The sequence below is a fragment of the Boleophthalmus pectinirostris genome, unplaced genomic scaffold, assembly GCF_026225935.1.
Source record: "Boleophthalmus pectinirostris isolate CB_2022bp ecotype Guang Dong unplaced genomic scaffold, ASM2622593v1 HiC_scaffold_1, whole genome shotgun sequence".
NCBI classification, from domain to species: Eukaryota; Metazoa; Chordata; class Actinopteri; order Gobiiformes; family Gobiidae; genus Boleophthalmus; species Boleophthalmus pectinirostris.
In genome coordinates this window covers 32,537,460-32,555,934 of record NW_026570970.1, presented here as the reverse complement: position 1 = coordinate 32,555,934, position 18,475 = coordinate 32,537,460, and the positions used below count along the sequence as shown (strand labels likewise).

The 18,475-nt window shown below is 39.4% G+C and overlaps 2 protein-coding genes across 3 annotated transcripts in view; one reads left to right on the top strand and one right to left on the bottom strand.

Moving 5' to 3' along the window:
* ints6 (integrator complex subunit 6) overlaps nucleotides 1-3,927 on the top strand; it is a 31,349-nt gene extending 27,422 nt beyond the window's left edge. For both annotated transcript variants that reach the window (XM_055150566.1, XM_020926993.2), the window contains 2 exons: nucleotides 236-329; nucleotides 566-3,927. In XM_055150566.1, the coding sequence (XP_055006541.1) occupies nucleotides 236-329; nucleotides 566-659 (188 nt within the window). In that variant the 3' untranslated portion in view covers nucleotides 660-3,927. The remainder of the gene's footprint in view (nucleotides 1-235; nucleotides 330-565) is intronic.
* Nucleotides 3,928-5,009: 1,082 nt separating this feature from the next.
* serpine3 (serpin peptidase inhibitor, clade E (nexin, plasminogen activator inhibitor type 1), member 3) lies at nucleotides 5,010-14,657 on the bottom strand. The gene is made up of 9 exons (XM_055152104.1): nucleotides 14,332-14,657; nucleotides 12,921-13,247; nucleotides 11,355-11,567; nucleotides 9,512-9,757; nucleotides 8,506-8,704; nucleotides 7,963-8,063; nucleotides 7,294-7,377; nucleotides 7,119-7,202; nucleotides 5,010-5,183 (listed from the first exon to the last, which is right to left on the bottom strand). The coding sequence occupies exons 2-9, from the start codon at nucleotides 13,189-13,191 to the stop codon at nucleotides 5,131-5,133; spliced, it is 1,251 nt and encodes a 416-aa protein (XP_055008079.1). The 5' UTR covers nucleotides 13,192-13,247; nucleotides 14,332-14,657; the 3' UTR covers nucleotides 5,010-5,130.
* Between the last annotated feature and the right edge of the window lie 3,818 nt (nucleotides 14,658-18,475).

Genomic DNA, 18,475 nt, shown 5'->3' with positions numbered 1-18,475 from the left:
TGGCATGGCTAGCTACTTTTCACCATACTTTTTATATGATTTTTTCCAAATAGATCCTTGCCTTGCCTGTCATGGTACAATGGTTTCTTTGTTGGTAGGTTGTGTACAGAAAGGTTGAGGACCAGGTTCAGAGTGAGTTATCATGGTGACCAACGTTTAGGTTATACACTGAGTTTGTACTAAACCTGCTAAACCATGCATTATTTCCTAACATTTTAATATTTTTATTTTTCAGACTACGACAAAATTTTCCACTTCCTCAAACAGATCCAGGGAACTCTAGATACGCGGCTAATATTCCTACAAAACATCATCAAAGAAGCTGCCAGGTACGGATTCAGACAGTACAATTATCCTGTTTAGTCGATTGTCAGTTTTACACTAATATAAATAAAGGCAAAATAAATGACCAAAGATTCATAATTTGTCTCATTAAAGGTGCTTTCAACATTATATTTAAATAAAATTGTAACTTGGAGTTAAATGTTCTTATTTCATGCAGATGAAATTACTTTCCTGGAATGTTTCACAGTATGGCATTAAACTTTTCTTTCTGTCTTCCCAGGTTTAAGAAGCGAGTTTTAATTGAGCAGCTGGAAAACTTCTTGGAAGAAATTCACAACAGATCCAACAACATGAACCATGTGGACTCACTCTGAGACTGGCTCTGCCCAAATCCAGAACTTTTGAGACCCCACAGAGACCAGACCAGACCAGACCAGGTCCAGACCATAGACCAGACCACAATCCAGACTATCACCTGTTTAATGTTATCAAATTTGGGGACTAGACCAGTGGTTCGTAACTTTTTGTACTGGGTACCTCAAAAATCTGTTGGTGTTATTGGACTGAATCATCAAGACTGGACTAACCTAGAACTAACTAAACCAGAGCTAAACCAAGTCCAAAATAGGAAAACTTTTCCCAGACTGTTCAAACCAAACAAGGACAAAATGAAGATTATATTGACAGTGTTATTTCTAAACCAGGATTAAACAAAGTCTTAAAAAGTCCATACAATAGTACTCGAGGACAATTCCAGGTTTTATTGATCCTGGTATCACAGTTTGAGAACCACTGGTTTTGACACAATTGACAATGTTATCCAGTCAGTTTTGGTTGAAATTTGACCTGTGCAAGTATCTCGTTATTTTAAGCACTTGTTCATTTTGCTACTGGTCTTTTATGGGGTCAGATAATAATAATAATAATAATTTAACAAAGAATTAGAAGAATTGAATTGTTTGGGAACAATTTTCAAATGTTCAAGATTGAAATTTTTAGTTTTCTGTTTTCAGTCAAACTCAGGGTCAAATAGGATCCAATGGACGAACACTACATAAATCCCCTCATTTTTGGTCTTAAACTCTCTGTATTTTAGTTTTGACAGAGAAGAAATGCACTTTTACCACACTCCTTGAACTAAGCACTCCACTAAGATTTCAAAAGGAAAAAAATGCGTGAATATTGTGTAAAATTGTCTTGAAAATATAAATAATACATTTCTATGGGATGGTACAATATGGGTTGGTATAGTTTGTTAACTTTAAATTCAATATACTGGTACTCTGTCCGTAATAGACATAAACCTATTTGAAGAGGTCAAGTTTTCAGATATTGGTTCTAAGCCTTTATTTAAAAATATAAAATGGGGCAAATGTGCAGTATAAATTTGGGTTTAAAAAAATATAAGAAAATTGTAATGTCACTTTAAGATTTTGCTATATTAGAAAATTAAACAAAATTTTTTTTAAAACTATTGTTACACTTAGCACATTTGTCAAAAACAGAATAATGTTTACTGAATCAATATACATTTATATATTTGTAAAAATAACAAATAATTGAAATTTATTGTCCAAATATGACAATTCGAGGTCATAGTTTGATATTAAACTGAATTCACAAACCGACCCACAAAATTCTGACCCGCATTAATGCACTGCAAAACTAAATGTAATGTTTATTCTTCCATTATATATAAAAAAAAATTTCTGCACTTTTAGATTGATAGTGAAAAATAGTTTTTTGACAATGAAAACATATCGTCTACATATCTTGCATTGTGTAGCTGACCCATATTTTACCATTCAGTCTAAGAAATGGATCAATACAAATACATAATAATAAAATAATGATAATAATAATTTAAAAAAAAATTAGTGATGTCCAGAAATAAAAACAGAAATATACAATATGCTGGATCTTTGGCAGCGCAGGCTTTTCTGTAGATTGATACAAAGTTGTTATGAATGACTTTATGCCATTGATTCATAAGGAACCAATATTATCGTCCATTAATATTAGCAATAATTTAAAGCTATTTCAACAGTGTCTTTTTGAACTACAAAACCACATTGGAACACGCAATTTGCTAATTTTATCCCTTAAGAATTGAGTGAATGTTTAATTGTATGCTAGCTTGTAGGGCTGCCGCGGTTGTTTGGTTAATGCTGACTAGTCGACTATAAACAAAAAAAATAATAATAATAACAGTCGTATTTTGATAACTGAAATCATTATCTGGACTATACAGACTCTAAAGTGCGTTCAAAAGACCTTTTAATAACAGACTAGTCGACTACTAAAATAATCTTTAGCTGCAGCCCTATTAGCGTGCTAATTTCGGATGCTACCTTTTTAAAGCTAACTAACTTTCTTCCTTTATTTGGCATTAGCGCACTTGTACATTCAAAAAGCCATGTTGTAAAATCTATACGTAGAAAGCAGAACTCATTAACACATGTCTTGGTAAGTTTTTCATATTTTTTCCCCAAAGAGCGCCCCCTAGATTTTGGAGCGCTATCAACATAATGGTTCCAGTTCAGTTTTGCTTCACCTTTTACTTTAATTTCCCAGACAAGATATATTGAAAAATGGATCTCGCAGTTGTTTTTGTGGAGAAATGCAAAATTAGAATATCGAGTACAATATCTATAATTACAACTTTTAAAATGATTACAAAAACAGACACAATATTTTTATTCATGTTTTTGTGATTCCTGAACCTCAACCAATACATATAAAGGCACAATACACATCGGCATACATTAATTAAAAGTCTATACACCTTATCCAGAGTCTTCATTAGATCTTCAAATTACCAAAATAAACACAATTTATCAATGCTAGCTGTCATTTAAACTTGTTACAAACTGCTTCGCCTAGTGACCTCTGTTGGTGTTTTGTCTAGACGATTTTCATTTCTACTAAGGTTTTGAGGTATTTTCTAGACCTCATTTTAAAGGTGTCAGTGTAACTTTTCTGGTGAGACATCTGTCACCTGCTTGTTTCCATGGAGATGTTATTGCTTTCGCTGGGAATGTTCTACAGTATGGTGTTAAACTTTTCGATCTTGCATTTCTTCAAATCTAGGTGGTGTTCTAGCTAAAAAAAATACTTTTAAAACATGCAGCAGGGTCACCTCTCCACAGATCTGACTTGTAACTCATCGTGGTTGTGTCAGCTGTTTGTCTCCATGGAAATAGAAAGTTTAATGCCATTTTGTGGAACATTTCTAGGCAAAGCAATGTGTGGAGACGAGCTGCTGGCAATACCCTCTATCTGAAAAGTTACACATTGCATCTCTAAGTTAGCTGGAATAAACAGCCTGGTTACTTAATATTTTTGCACAACTGTTACTGAGTTCTGCTTGAGTTTTGATTCTTGGTGGAAGTCGCCATTTTTTTTCTCAGTTCTCCTTTCACTTACTACACAGACAGGGACCAAAATCTGCCATATGTGTCGTGGGTTGTCGAGGCTACCAAAAGAGTATTTTGAATACACTGTAAAGATGTAAATAAGTCTAGAATAACTATTTAAGGAGGTGAATGTTCGGAGGGAATGGCCTTTTTGTAAGTATTCCCATGAATAAAGTTTCTATTTTACACTGTGAAGGGCCATGTAAATAAAGTGTTAATGTTAAAATCTGGTGCTGTGTGATTTTTGTCAACTACATCAACCCATCTCTTGTTCACAGTGGGATATTTTTTTCAGAAATTAAACTGCTCCAAAGAGAATTGTACATCCAGTATGTGGTATGTATGTAGTGCGCACATAGTAGCATTTTGTGGTTTCAAATGAGAACCCAAACTCATATTGCAGGCAGAAAATTGTTAAAGTAAGCTTAAGGTACACTTTATTGTCCCCTTATTGAAAGTTGCCTTATGCATTTGACTCATCCTTCAGTGCCACTGGGACATCTCCACCACAGTGCAGTGCTTGGAGGCCTATTTCCAGATCTTAAGCTAGTCTAAGGTCTACTTTAGTTGGGGGATTTTACCTATGGTGCATGTTTGGGTTGATGGGAGAAACCCAGAGTGGCCAGAGGAAATCCACCCGAGTGCTAGCCAGTGAGCCACCTTGCCGCCTATCTTTGTGATTATTGAGTATTTGTGGGTTTCAAGCAAATGTTTCCTTCCTGATTTGAAGAATTGTGTGAGGACCTTTACCCATTCAAAAGATATAATCATGATATTTGAATTGCTTTATGGCTGTGGTATTTGAAGATCATTGCAGTATCTTGAAACTGAATATGATTTGATGTTAATGTTGTAGTCTAATCCGCTTTCTCTAGGTGGATACTCTAAACTAGACATTATTTATTCTGGGATAGTATTATTAGTATTATTTTCTTTTAGTCAAAACCAGTATTGCTTTTTTTATTCATTGATTTGATTTTGATTACAGTCAAATGAGGCTGTGGTTACATGTGCACTTAAAATCATCTGATCATGAACCGTTTGATCACTCACATCAGATTTTGCAGTTTACATGTCATTTAAATAATTTTAAAGGTCTAAAAATCATCAATTATAATCAGATTCTGGTGTGCATGTGAACAAACCCACTGGACAAAAGCCAAACCATTAAAGATGAGGAGCCACCCGACAAGAGCTGCACTAAACCACGACTAAACTTTGACTAAATCTGCCCTGAACCAGGACTCTCTTCTAACACATAACCTTTTGAAAAATTCCCACCTGCTTAAAAAAAGACAGAAACAGACATATTGTAAAAACATGTAGTAAAATTTTATTTACAGAGCTGTACAAAAATAAAGTCCCTCTTCCTGGAGTCAGAATAAATACCAGCATGAAAATGTGGGGGCGGGGCTTAGAGGAAAAAGACTCAAGATGATTGGTCGACTGGGTTCATAACTCGGCCCATGAACAGGATTGAACCTGGAATGGAGAAGAAATATTTACCACATTATGTTTAGATTTTTTCCAATCCATTTCAAGAAAATGTTTAAAATGTTACTATTTACTTATTCTACTTATTTTATTGTTTTCATTTGATAGTATTAAAGGAACTGTGTGTAACCTAGCCTGTGATCTTACGGTTTTACAAAGATAATCCATCACAACTTGACCCTGTGTTGCCAGAGCCTTAACCTACAAATAGAGGAGGACACATACAAATTTTTCTCATTCTCAGTATATGGACAGGACAGGCCTCATGTGAAAGAGCAGAACCTCCAGAATTCCCTCACTGAGCTGCAGAGGCTGCACTAGCACTGATTGGTGGTGCTGGGGTTTAGATAGTGACCATTCAGATCAGAGAGAAGCATTTTAGGTTTTAACCAACTGGATTTCAGTATTGAACCTGGCAACCCCCATTCTGCTTTCTGATGGATAATAACCTTGAGAACCAAAATAGGCTCTAATCACGCTTACATCATAAACCAGGAAGACGTTTGGAAACGTGATGAAAACTTCCGGTGTAGTTACGGACAATGGGTTCAGCAACCGACTGTGATAAAAACCCACTGAAGTAAATGTGATCAGTTTGGAATCATGTTGAATTTGGCACCTCATCTCTTCTAATCGCATGTACCCAGTGCACTCAGAGTTGTGTGTCAGTGGGGAAATTATGAAAACTGAGGTATGGTTGTAATTGTTGATTAGCTGAACATAACGGAACACTACAATGACATGGAGAAGAAGAAAACTGATAGCAAGACTTGCATTACCTAGTGCCTCCGCTCATTTCATTTCTCTCCAGTGATTAGGTCAGGACTCAGAATACACTAGACGGTTTGCAAAAACCCCAGAAGTGCAAGTTCAGGCACCAGCCAATCAGGGAAGAGCCATACATTCTGTGTTGGCAACGATTCCCGAGATCGGGGATTTAAAGCAGGAATGTTTGGAAGAGAATGTTTGGTGAATTTCATCAAGGGGAAAGATGTTACTGTCCTTCTTTCTATGGGATTTAGGAAAAGCTTAATATACCAGTTAGCCCCATTAGCGGTGCATTACATAAGTCATGACCAAATAGCAGCGGTTGGTTAAATGATAAAAAGTACCCGCCTACTGTCGAGCAAACGAAATTTAAGGCTGTAAGGTAAGATGGTTTGTACGAAATGAAATGAAGTAAAACCGACTGATGAATCAGGCTAGAAAACTGAGACTTTTTTTTTCATTTTTCCTAGACTTTGTCAGACTTACTACCGCGAATAGAGCCCACCAGAAGTCGTCATCGCATGTTTCCAAGCGTCTTCCTGGTTTGTGACGTAAGTGTGAATAGAGCCTATCATAACACCATGTCCAATGTTTTTTGTATTTACAAAAAACAGCATTACAATTGTTACAAGGTTAACATGTTCCAATTAAAATAAAGCTAGTATCTGGGGGGATAGATCCTGCTTACAGTTCCTTTTAATATAATCACATGTAAGTAAAATAGGAGGCCTCTTTTTAACCCATAAAGGGAGAACTCCTGATTAGAATTTATCAATGCAAAATCTACTTTATGCAAGGTTGGGGGTCCATCACCTGCTTGTTTCCATGGATATGTCACTGCTCTGTCTGGATTGTTTTACCTCACATCTCTTCAATTACCGGTGGTTTTATGGCTCAAAAATACTTAGAAAAACAGGGATTCTGACTGTGAGCGGGTTTGCCACTCTACAGATCTGACCTGTAACTTCTGGTTTGGTCTCCATGAAGATAGAAAGTTTTAATACGATAGAGTGAAACATTCCAGACAAAGGAATAGCATCTCCATGGAGATAATCATTTGACAGACCCTCCACCAGAAATGTTACACAATGCATTTTTATGTATCAATTTTAGTAAAATTAAAACAAATAAATAAACCAGAGTGAAGAGTTTTACCTGTTTTACTGTGTCTTAGTAGAAACAAAAATGGACGGTCCGCTTTGAAAACTGGAGCTCGTGATCGCTTCAGTAGCACCATCGCTGCAACAGGTCAGAGAGATTTGTAATATTTAGATTCCCATAATTCACTGTTTAAAACTTATTTTGGTTTCTGTTAAAATGCTTGTCTCACCTGTAGCTGCTGCGGCTTTGGTCCCATCTTCAGTCACTTCTATCCTCACGTCATGAAAAGCGTCAGACACGTACAGGCCCTCCTCTGCTCAGACAAAAAGGTACAGAGTATTTTTAGAATCCTAATTGCTTGTCTGTATAATATAAAAATGCTTATAACAAAGTGAGCAAGTAAGTAGCTTTTATTTATATAGAGCATTTCATAGCCACAAAGAGCTTCACAGTAAAAATGCCATTAAATACTGCGCAGCAAAAATACAATACAGCAATAAGGTTAAAATGCTTGTTCAGGGGACGTTTCTGGCAGAGTGTTCATATCTTGGTCTGCTTTGTGATATTGTTGCTAGGCTAGAAATGTTTCACAGTATGGCATTAGGCTTACAGTACATACAGTATAGCATTTATTTCATTTCAGGTGTGTTTATTGTTCAAAAATACCTGAAAAAACATGTAGTTTTACTGTGAACTTGGGTGCCTCTCCACAAAACTGACCTGTAATTTGGCCTGATTTTTCACCATGGACAAGTTAAAAGCTATACTGTGCAACATTTTACATTCATTCAACATTCATTCAAAGCAAAAGTATCTCCAGCTGAAAGACCCTCCATCAGAAAAGTTACAGTTTGCCATTAAATACACAGACAGATGGACGGATGGAGGTGTTTCTGACCTGAGATCCTGGAGAAATCCGCTGTTGACGGGTTGAATGCATCACTGATTCCCATCACAGGTAACACTGTCTTGAGGTTGAACCGATTCTGCATTTTAAACCTGGAACAAAACCAAAATGCCTATACAGTTGTTGAAATATTTACTGGTTTAAACCCTCTGTATGTTATTTTTTCCCATATATTATGCAAAATGTGTCTAGCTGCAGTTCAAATATACCGTATAAGCAGCTCTTGAGGTCAAAAAGTCCACTGTGTGCTGTCGGCATCTAATTATAAAGTATTTTATTGTGCCATAATCAGGAAGTGCATGTTAGAATCCTAGTCATTGTTAGCTTTACAGTGACTGCAAAGTTACTTAGTGGTTATAAACTCATCGTTATGAATAATTAGGATGCTCTGAATCAGGGACTACTGTAAAGAGTTTAAAATGAATTAGTTCTGTTTTTCACATTTTTAAAACAGTAAAATCAGGTAGAGCATTTTTAAGTTTTTATTCTACATATGCACTTTTACTGTTTACATAATGACCTTTGACCCCTAACCTGGGTATAAAGATGTCCATCCTGGTCCTCCTCAGTCCTGCATCCCAGCTCCAGAGGTGCCGGGGCCCAAGCTGCTCCTCCAGAGGCCCCAGAGGGCTCCTACGGTCTGAGGGCAGCACCAGCTGAAGGCTCAGGGACTGGCCCAGGTACGGCAGCTCCAGGACTGTGTACCTCTGTTCTGAGCCCGCCCGGAACTGACCTGCAGGGGGCGCAGTGACAGTCACATGTCACAGAGGGAACACTGGCGACTTCAGGTGTGGTCATTAATTGTAATTGATTGAATTGTTTGTTATCTGTTTTTTAAATGTATTATTAGTTATAACTATATTATATATAACTGTATTATTCTAACACTTATAAGGCATTTCCATTATAATCCATAATACAAATCTTGTCTTTTCTGCTGGAGGGGTAGCTAACTGCTTGTCTCAACAGAATGCTCCACAGTATGGCATTAAAGTTGTCTAGCTCCATGGTGACACCTTCAGGCCATGTTACAGATCAGATCAGTGGAAAGGTAACCTCGCTCCCAATAAGAATGCATGTTATCAAGGTATTTTTAGTAATAACAAACATGTGTAATTGTATACATGCAAGATGAATAAAACGTCATACTGTGGAACGATAACCTGCCCATGGAAACAAGCAGTTTGCAGAATCGTCCAACTGGAAAGTTACATAGTGCAACTTAAAATTTCTACCTGTATTGTTAAATCAAAATTCAGTTTGTGCACATCTTAAAAATGTGCACCATTGCTTTGTCAATTTGTCAAGTTGTTTTTGGCATGAGTACAGTAAAATTACACCAATTCAGATTTTAGAATTTGATGGTAGATTAGAAAAGAGAAAATTGTTGAACATGATCATTTCAGTTAGAAAACAGACCCTTTTTGAACTCTCTATTACAACAAAAATCTGCATAATAATAATAATTTGACCATCAAAGATTCAAAGCCTATATACATCATCTTAAACCATGTGACTCCATGTGTGTGAAGAGTCTTACCAAATCTGACATCGGAGGCCTGGTGCATCATGGGTACTTTGATGGTGGTGCCGTCAGAGAGCAGAAAGGGGAGGTTTTGTGTGTGCGTGAAGACAAACTGTTTCTGCCACGTGCCTCTGAAGCTGACAGTGTTCACCAGCGCCATCTGTACCCGCGACGGCCACCAGGGGGAGTCAGAGGGCTGAGGGTCCCCAGAGCCTGAGAGCTCTCCACTGCTACTGCCTCCAGACAACGGCCATGGCTCATCTGAAAGCAGAGAGAGGAAGAGGAGGAATATAGGACTGCACGATATATCACAATATATACAACCTGACTGATCACAGAGCTAAGGCTGCAATGATTCAGTCAACAGCATGTCCTCTACAAAGAACAATGTACCCTCTTTTTAGTGAAAATCTTGTAGCTGTAGTTTATAGGATTCTTGTATTTGTTTTTCAGTTTGTATTTTAGTCTTCTCTCAAACTGATAAAAATTTCAATAATTTCCCTCCCAAATTGTGCAGCCAAAGTAATCTGTATAATTTACTGTATTTTCCGCACTATAGGGCGCTAAGGATTATAAAGCGCACTGTCCTAGAATGGTCTATTTTCGAACTTTTTTCACATATAAGCCGCACCGGACTATAAGGTGCATTAAACGAAACACAACAGTTGGATGGGTCAGTGGGACTTTGTTTGGTGCGTTCACGGTGACTCTGGGCTTTGTTCAGTTGTGGCGTGTAGGGAGGGTTCTGTCTGGGACCGCTGGATTGTTGCCGTGTTTGCAGTGACTCAGTTGCTCAGTTGTGTCTAGAAGTGGCACATTGCACTCTCTTTTCCGGTTCATTCCTTCGTTCCATTCCTCGTCCGCGTGGAGTGATGAGTGTGGCTGGGGGTGGTGCGGCTTTGTAGTTTACTGAAGTCGTGCTAGGACACTCGAGTGGATTCGTGTATAGGGTGCTCTGGATTGTAGGGGGCGCAGTCGTTTTTCTTATGGGGTTGGAGGATTATGAGTGCGCCCTATAGTGCGGAAAATACGGTAAATGAACGTTATAAAGAATGGACATTTGTCAAGTCACTTCAAGGTGCCCTGTGTAACTTTTCTGGTGAAGAGTCCTCCACATGCATGTCTCCATAGAGATGTTATTGCTTTGCCTGGAATACTCCACAGTATGGCATTGAATTTATCTTTTCCCATGAACACAAACTACAGGTCAAATCTGCGGAGCAGTGACCCCACTCACAGTAAGAAGTTTTGTTTCTCAATACAATAAATACAACTACATAATGCTCTACAGTGGAACATTACAGGCAAAGCAATACAAACCCATAGAGGCAAGCAGACGACAGGCCATCCACCAAAAAAGTGACTTAGTGTGCCTTTAGCCAACTATTTTGTGTGTATATGTGTATGTATGGTTACTTTCCTTCTCACTTTTCAATCAATCATACAAAGTGTTGCTAAGTCCCTTATAAACACAGCTACCCTAAGGCAGATGACGGAAATGTGAATGCAGTTCTGTGCCTATGTTTCTCCTTCCCATAATCACCCAGAATAATGTAAAGTGTATATGAAGAGAGTGATCGTGCCTGCGCTCACTGTATACCCAGAGTAATATTTGTGTATATGAAGAGAGTGATCGCGCCTGCGCTCGCTGTATACCCAGATTAATATTTGTGCATATTAAGAGACTGACCATGCCCACGCTCACTGTATGCTCAGAATAATATTTGTGTATTTGAAGAGACTGACCGTGCCTGCGCTCACTGTATGCTCAGAATAATATTTGTGCATATTAAGAGACTGACCGTGCCCACGCTCACTGTATGCTCAGAATAATATTTGTGTATATGAAGAGACTGACCGTGCCTGCGCTCCGGTCTGTCTCTCCTTGGGCTCTGGTTGAGGTTGGCTTGGACCACGTTGACGTTGAACCAGGAGGCTGCCGAGTGGAGGAAGTCTCTCTGTATGAGCACCGAGGAGTGGACGAGGAGAGAGCAGGTCTGCAGCAGCTTCACCCCCTCAGAGGAGTTCAGAGAGGAGCCAGAGAACAGCAGGAAGTCCCGGACATGAGGATCTGCGCACAGAACGAGCAAAAGATATCAGTTAACTGATATCTTTTGCCCTGGTATTGATAATTGGCAGCTGATGTCACGTAGAGTTGTTTGATGTCATACTGTGGAACATTCCAGTCAGAGCAGTGACATATCCATAAAAACAAGCAGGTGAAGGACCCCCCCAACCAAAAGTTACATACAGTAGTACACCTTTAAAGTAGAATGTAGAATGGTACAATTTCTGAATGGACATGGAGCTGCTGATGTCCATAGAACCAAGAGTGCTCACGAAAACGGTACAGTTCATTGAGTGAAAAAGAACAACATCAGCCACTCACTTACTTAGAAAATATTTAAAACATTAAAAACACAATGACGCATGTTGGCTTCTGCCTTCTTCAGGGTGTGATGCTCAAAGAGAGGTGAGGACTAATTTCATCTCAGGCTGTGTTTGCTAATGTGTGCACTATGTAACTATGGCAACTGCCTCCCAGCCTGACATCACTTCAAAGTATCAGTGGAAACTTGTCCACCTTCTTTTTTGCATATTTGAGTATTAAATACTATACTTTGTTTGACATAAGTAGATCATAATTTCACATTGAACTGCTGAACTGCACATTTGTACATTTGAACATTTTAAAAATAACATACTGCTTGTTTACATATTCTTAAAAGTGTAAAATACCCCACAACCATGCTGCTGTTGTTAATGAGATTATGGCTCCAGTCCTAGTACCAACTGCACTGACCAACAACAAATACTACTACTAGTACTACTACTCATACTGCTATTACTGCCACTGCTGCACTACTACTACCACTACTCCAAGTCTCTATCCATGTAAGTTCAATGACAATAACATGGTTTAACAAAAGGATAGTTGCCCAGTGAGTCCAGTGGCAGTGAAAGGCCACTGTGGTGAAACCTGTACCCACTGAGGGACTGAGCACATTTTCTTATGTTCTTCAAGTCTATTTTAACATTACATGAACCTATTCACAGGCTTCAGGCAAAGTGGAGTTATATATCAAAACCACAAAAGCGCTTCACTCTGCATTATTCATTCTCTCCACACTGTGTAGTGGTAAGATACTACTGCAGCTACAGCTGCACTGGGGCCGACTGACAGAAGTAAGCCTGCCAATCTGCACCATCACCCTCTCCCACATCCACACACCACTTTCATACTAGGCAAAGTGGTTGAAGCATCTTGCCTAAGGACACAACAACAGAACTTGGTCTGAGCGGGAATCGATCTCTCTTGGGCTAAGGGACCACCGGTCTAACCACTGAATCACTGTCGCACCACATAATCAAGCAGCCAGAGATGAACAATAAATAAATAAATCAACTCATCCAGTATTCTCACCTTGTACATTGTACCCGAGCGTCTCCTCCAGCTGAGCGAGTGTGTTCCCCCGAGCCCCGAGCTGCAGCAGGCCCAGAGACAGAGCCACAGACAGGGGGGATACGATCAGGTTGGTCTGGTTGAGGCCGGAGCTCACAGACTGGTACAGAGACAGGGAGAAGTGTGAGTGGAGGTCCCTCATGCCCTCCTGAAGACTGTCTGTGAGGGTCCCATCAAGGAGGAGGAAGAGGAGGACGGAGAGGAAGAGGAAGGAGAGGGGCAGGCGAGACATGTCCACAGGAAATAGTGTCTTATGCCCAGAGATCCGTCCAAGTCTGGCACAGAGAGCTAGATAGAGCAGAAACAACAAAGAAATATATTACTTATTATATAAAACTACATGGATAGATATAGGCCTACATATTAGCTCTTATTTAGTACAAGCAATACAGATGCAATATTATTTTAAATCATAATTTAAAAATATACTGTTCACTGCAAGAAGGTAGATGTCTCTTTGTCTCTATGAAGTTTTACTGTATGAAACCTGCTAACTCTATTTAAAGGTCCTATGTTACACAAAATTGACTCTTGTGAGCTTTTAAGCCATGTTAGAATGCTGTTACCTCCTCAAAAACATACCTGGAATTGTGTCATTCACACAGGTTTGAGTAATCCTTTATTATTAGTCTGTCTACATCTCCAAAGCTCATAATACTCTGTTCCACCTTGTGATGTCATGAAGTGGTAGTTTTCATGTTAACAGCAACATTTTACCTTTAGTTCAGTAGAGATTGGCCTTTCCAGGACTGAAATTATCCACATGATTCTAGTGAAGGTGTATGGAGTTTTAAAAACACAAAGGGGCACTTGCCTCTGTTACCACGTGACATCACAAGGTAGAACAGTGTTTCCTGCTTGAGAAAACAACTCTCCCTAAATATGCAGGATTTGTGTGTTAAACATGTGAATGGAACAAAACCCACTCCAGAGCCTATGTTTTTGATGAGGAAACATAACATAGATCAGAAAATAATATATGTAATTGAACTTCTACAAGCATGTTTTGAAATGCATGGAATTCTATTTTCTATATAATAACTTTATTGAGCCTCATTAGTGTGACTTTTCTGGTGGAGGGTTTGTTGAATGCTTTTCTTTATGAAGATGCTATTGCTTTGTCTGGAATGTTTCACAGTATGGCATTAAACATTTATATCTTCAAGGAGACCAAACCATGCCTCATTATAGGTTAGATCTGTGGAGAGGCGACCTCGCTCACAGTCAGAATGCCTGTTTTTCTGGGTATTTTTGAGCTATAAAACCACCTGTAATTGAATCAGTGTAGTAGATGTGTTCAGTGTCTTACTGTGGAACATTCCAAACAGAGCAGACACTACGAAAAAGTTCCAAACCATGTCTTAAACCTTACCGTATCTGTGGTGCTGTTAATCCAAAGCTGTATAAAGTCCTATGAGCCAGAGCAGGTGTCTTGGTTCAGATCCAGCTGTTTAGATCCACCTTTGCTTCTCCGGAAGATTGCGTCTGCTCTGTCCGCCTCCGGTCCACCGTCTCCGGGCTAAACTTTGTGCTCCAGTCCGCTCTCACTAAAACAACCTTCTCACTGAGTCATGGGACCGCGTTTTAAGGCTCGGTGTTGGGGATCTCTGTCGGCGATGTCCGTACCACCGCTGCGGAGCTCGGGGCTTTAGGACCAGGCGGAGCGAGGCTGTCACCGGCCGACACATCCCACCCATCCGTGAGCCCGGCGCGGACCCACGGCGCGGACGCACAAGTTTAGGTGAAAAATCAGAAACGGGGAAATATAGAAAGATTTGAAATATATACTACAAGTAGAGCTTGTCTACGATCGAGTCCTATTACACAAAAATGACTCTTGTGAGATTTAAGCCATAATAATTATTACTTCATCAAAAACATATCTGGAGTTGTGTTTTGTTTCATTCACACATTTTTGAGTAACTCTTTATTATTCCTCTGTCTACATCTCCAAACCCGAGAATGTTCTGTTCTGCCTTGTGATGTCATTTAGTGGTAGTTTTAAAGTTAACAGCTACCTTTTATGTTTAGTTCAGACCGTAAAGATTGGAAATTCCAAAAATTAAATTATCCAATCGATTCTAATGAAGTTGTATGGAGTCTAAAAACACAGTGAAGCACTTCCTGTATTACCACATGACATCACAGGGTGGAACAGAGTGAAGCCTAAATATGCAGGTATGTTTTTGATGTGGAAACAACATTATAACATAGATCAGAAAATAGCATAATAATGACCCTTTAAATTACAGATAAGATACGTCCTAACAGTTACTCTTTAAGTTACTCTTACTTGGAGCACTACTTTATACTTGAGTAGTATACTACTACATGAATAATATTATTTTTTGGCTATTCTAGCTATTCAGCTACCATTTTCAGATTAGTTTCCATATCTAACCAAATGTAATGTAAGATTTAAACAGTATTTATGAAAAAATCCACCCAAAAATTCCATTCCAACATTTGACCTAACCTGACCTCTGTAACAAACTGGCATCTTTTAATTAGGAGCAATCACCAAAATCAGGCCCGTTCCCATGAAGAGGGCCCAGGCTGTGTCCACGCTGTGTCCAGTGGATCCCTCCAGAACTGGACCAACGCTCCAATTAGCGCCTCATCAAATACATTCCTCCACCTCCACACGACGAGCTGGGCTTTTAACGTCCCAGCACATCACCCACAACAAAGACATTTTTGCTTTCATTACTGCGACCTGACCATCAGAAAAATCTGCATGTAAACAAGTTTAAGGTTCATTATGGAACATTTCTGGTGGAGAGTCTGCCACCTGTTTCTCTCCATGGCAATGTTATTGGTTTGCCTGGAATGTCAGTGAAAACACCTGTCATGAATGCCATACTGTGGAACATTTCTTAAAAAAAGCAATGACATCTCCAAGAACAAAGCTAGCAAAATTAACCCAATGTAATAATGACATTTTAAAGGGACAGTTCGGAATTTTGGACATAGGACCTCATTTCCTAGTGAGCCAGAGTGTTGGAGACGTGTGAAGACACTTTTTAAAATATTCCATCTAGTCCTTGTATTTGCAGAGGTCGCTGGTTCTAGGCTAGTGCATGTCAATGGCCATAGTTAGCCTGCTACTAAAAACAGTCTCACCCACTCCACAAAACACCCGAAGCAAATCTATTATTATGCCAGACTATCGATGTAAATGTCTGTGTTGATAGAATAATGTTTAAAATAAAACTAACCTTGCATCGCATGAATCGTCGCATGTTGAGGGACTATTTTCTCATTTATCAGTCCGCCACTGCCAAGCTTTTTATCAGGAAGTACAACTCGCTGCTGCTCAGACATAAATCCTTCAAATGCAAGGTTGGTTTTACTTCTAAAATTATTCTATCAACACAGACATTTACATCAACAGTGTGCCGTAATAATTGTTTTGCCTTGTGTGTTTTGTGGAGTGGGTAAGACTGTTTTTAGTGGCAGGATAACTATGGCCATTGACATGCACTAGACTAGAACATGCGACCTCTGCAAATACAAGGACTGAACGGAAGATTTAAAAAAGTGTCTCCACATGTCTCCAACACTCTGGCTCACTAGGAAATGAGGCCCTATGTCCAAAATTCTGAACTGCCCTTTAACTATGTAATAAGGTTGTTCTCATCATCATCATCATCATCATCATCATTTGTACTTCTTTTTTCAACTACTCTATGTTGAGGAAATCTCTCAATCCCAGCCCACTGCATATTCTTTGAAAAAGCAGACACCAGGTCATATATTCAACAGTGCTAATGTGAAATGCAAAATGTTATTACATAATACACTATGAAGAGGTGGTGTCTCTCAGCTGTGCATTTTTGAACAGGAAGTCATTGGATTTGTTTCTATTTTCAAGCAATATTAAGATTTACAATTAATGAAATGTATGGTCTAGTTTGCTTTGCCTTAAATGATCCATTACCAAGTTAAGGCAAGGTTCTTTCTGTGTGGAGTTTGCATGTTCTCACTGTGTTAGATGGGGTTCCTTAGGTCACTCTGGTCTCCCCCATCATCCCAAAACATGCACCGTATGTGTCATAACCAAGACTAGCTCAAGATCTGGAGATGGGTCCCACTGCTTCTGGCTGCGTTGAAGGGTAGGTCAAATGCAGAGGACACACAGAGTAAGAATACATATTTTTCGAGATATTCTGGAACATTCACTTATGGTGTAGTTTCATCAGTAGATCTAATAATAGTCTCCTAGTGGTGCCCCTTAAGTTGCAGGTTTGACCCAAACTTTGGTTCACTGCCACTGGGCCAGAACAAGGCCAAAATCAGACCCATAATCTCTCCAAAATAACACATGCTTTTGGGCACTTGTACTGAAGCTGTTTCTAACTTTTACTTTGGTAATTGTTGCATTGCATAATCCACCTTCAGCACTTACTTTAGGTGTTTTTATCTCCTCCATAATAAAAGTGCTCTACTACATTATTCATGTACTCCATATACTGACCAGGTTGAGGTAAGATACTTCTGAAACCACAGATGCTCTGGGACAGACTGATGGAAATGAGTCTGTCAAACCTCTCACCACGACCAGTCATTCACACAAAGCAAAGTGGGTGAAGTGTCTTGACTGAGCAGGAATCAAACCCTGTGACCTTCTGATGGGCGGGCGAGTGCTCCATCCACTGAGCCCCATTCTTCATTATCACCATTCATTATAACCTCAGTATAGACTTGAAAATAGAAGCAGGTGCATTGATTTCCTGTTGAAAACTGCGGAACTGAGAGGCCGCGTCACTTCATGGGGCATTTCAATGAAACAAGCAGCTGATTTTCACCATCAGTGTTTTGATTTTTTTAATGGTGATGCAGAAGTACCTTCAGTTAGTTCAGTGAGCATATTGTCTTCTTACATTGCAGTAAACATGAAACCTGATGCGATTACAGTCTTATTGATCAGGTGAAGAACTTAGGCCCTGTTGTTCTATACTTGTTTACACTGACCTGTGTTATCTTCTGGAGCGGGCGGGTGAGGGTGCGATGCCTGCGCCTTTCGCCTCTTGGCAGTAACTTAACGTAATCTCAAACTGTGGAACCTGTCCCCAGTCTCTCCATTCAGGACCTCTGTGACCTCTGACCTCAGGGCAGCCATTACCACTCTAAGACCAATGTATGGCTATATTGTAATGGGGCTGTTTCACAGTACACTTTATGGCAATACTTTAAACATGTGTGTGTGAGGGTGTGTGTGTGTGTGTACCCAGTATCTGGCCTGCCTCTAACACTAGTCTTACAATCAGCAACCTGAAGATCAAGAATTTGATTCCTGCTCCAAGCACTGTGAGTTGATGTTGTGTCTTTAAGCAAGACACTAAACTCACTTGTCTTATGTTTGAATGCTGTGTGTGAGTGAAATTAGCCATAGCACCCTGAGAATGCCAGATCTCACCTGATCTCTGAAGGTAAGCATGTTGGGGCAAATACGCAGATGGGAGACCACAGGGAATACCAGGTGTCACAGTGGGGCAGCAGTGGTTCTAGTGCAT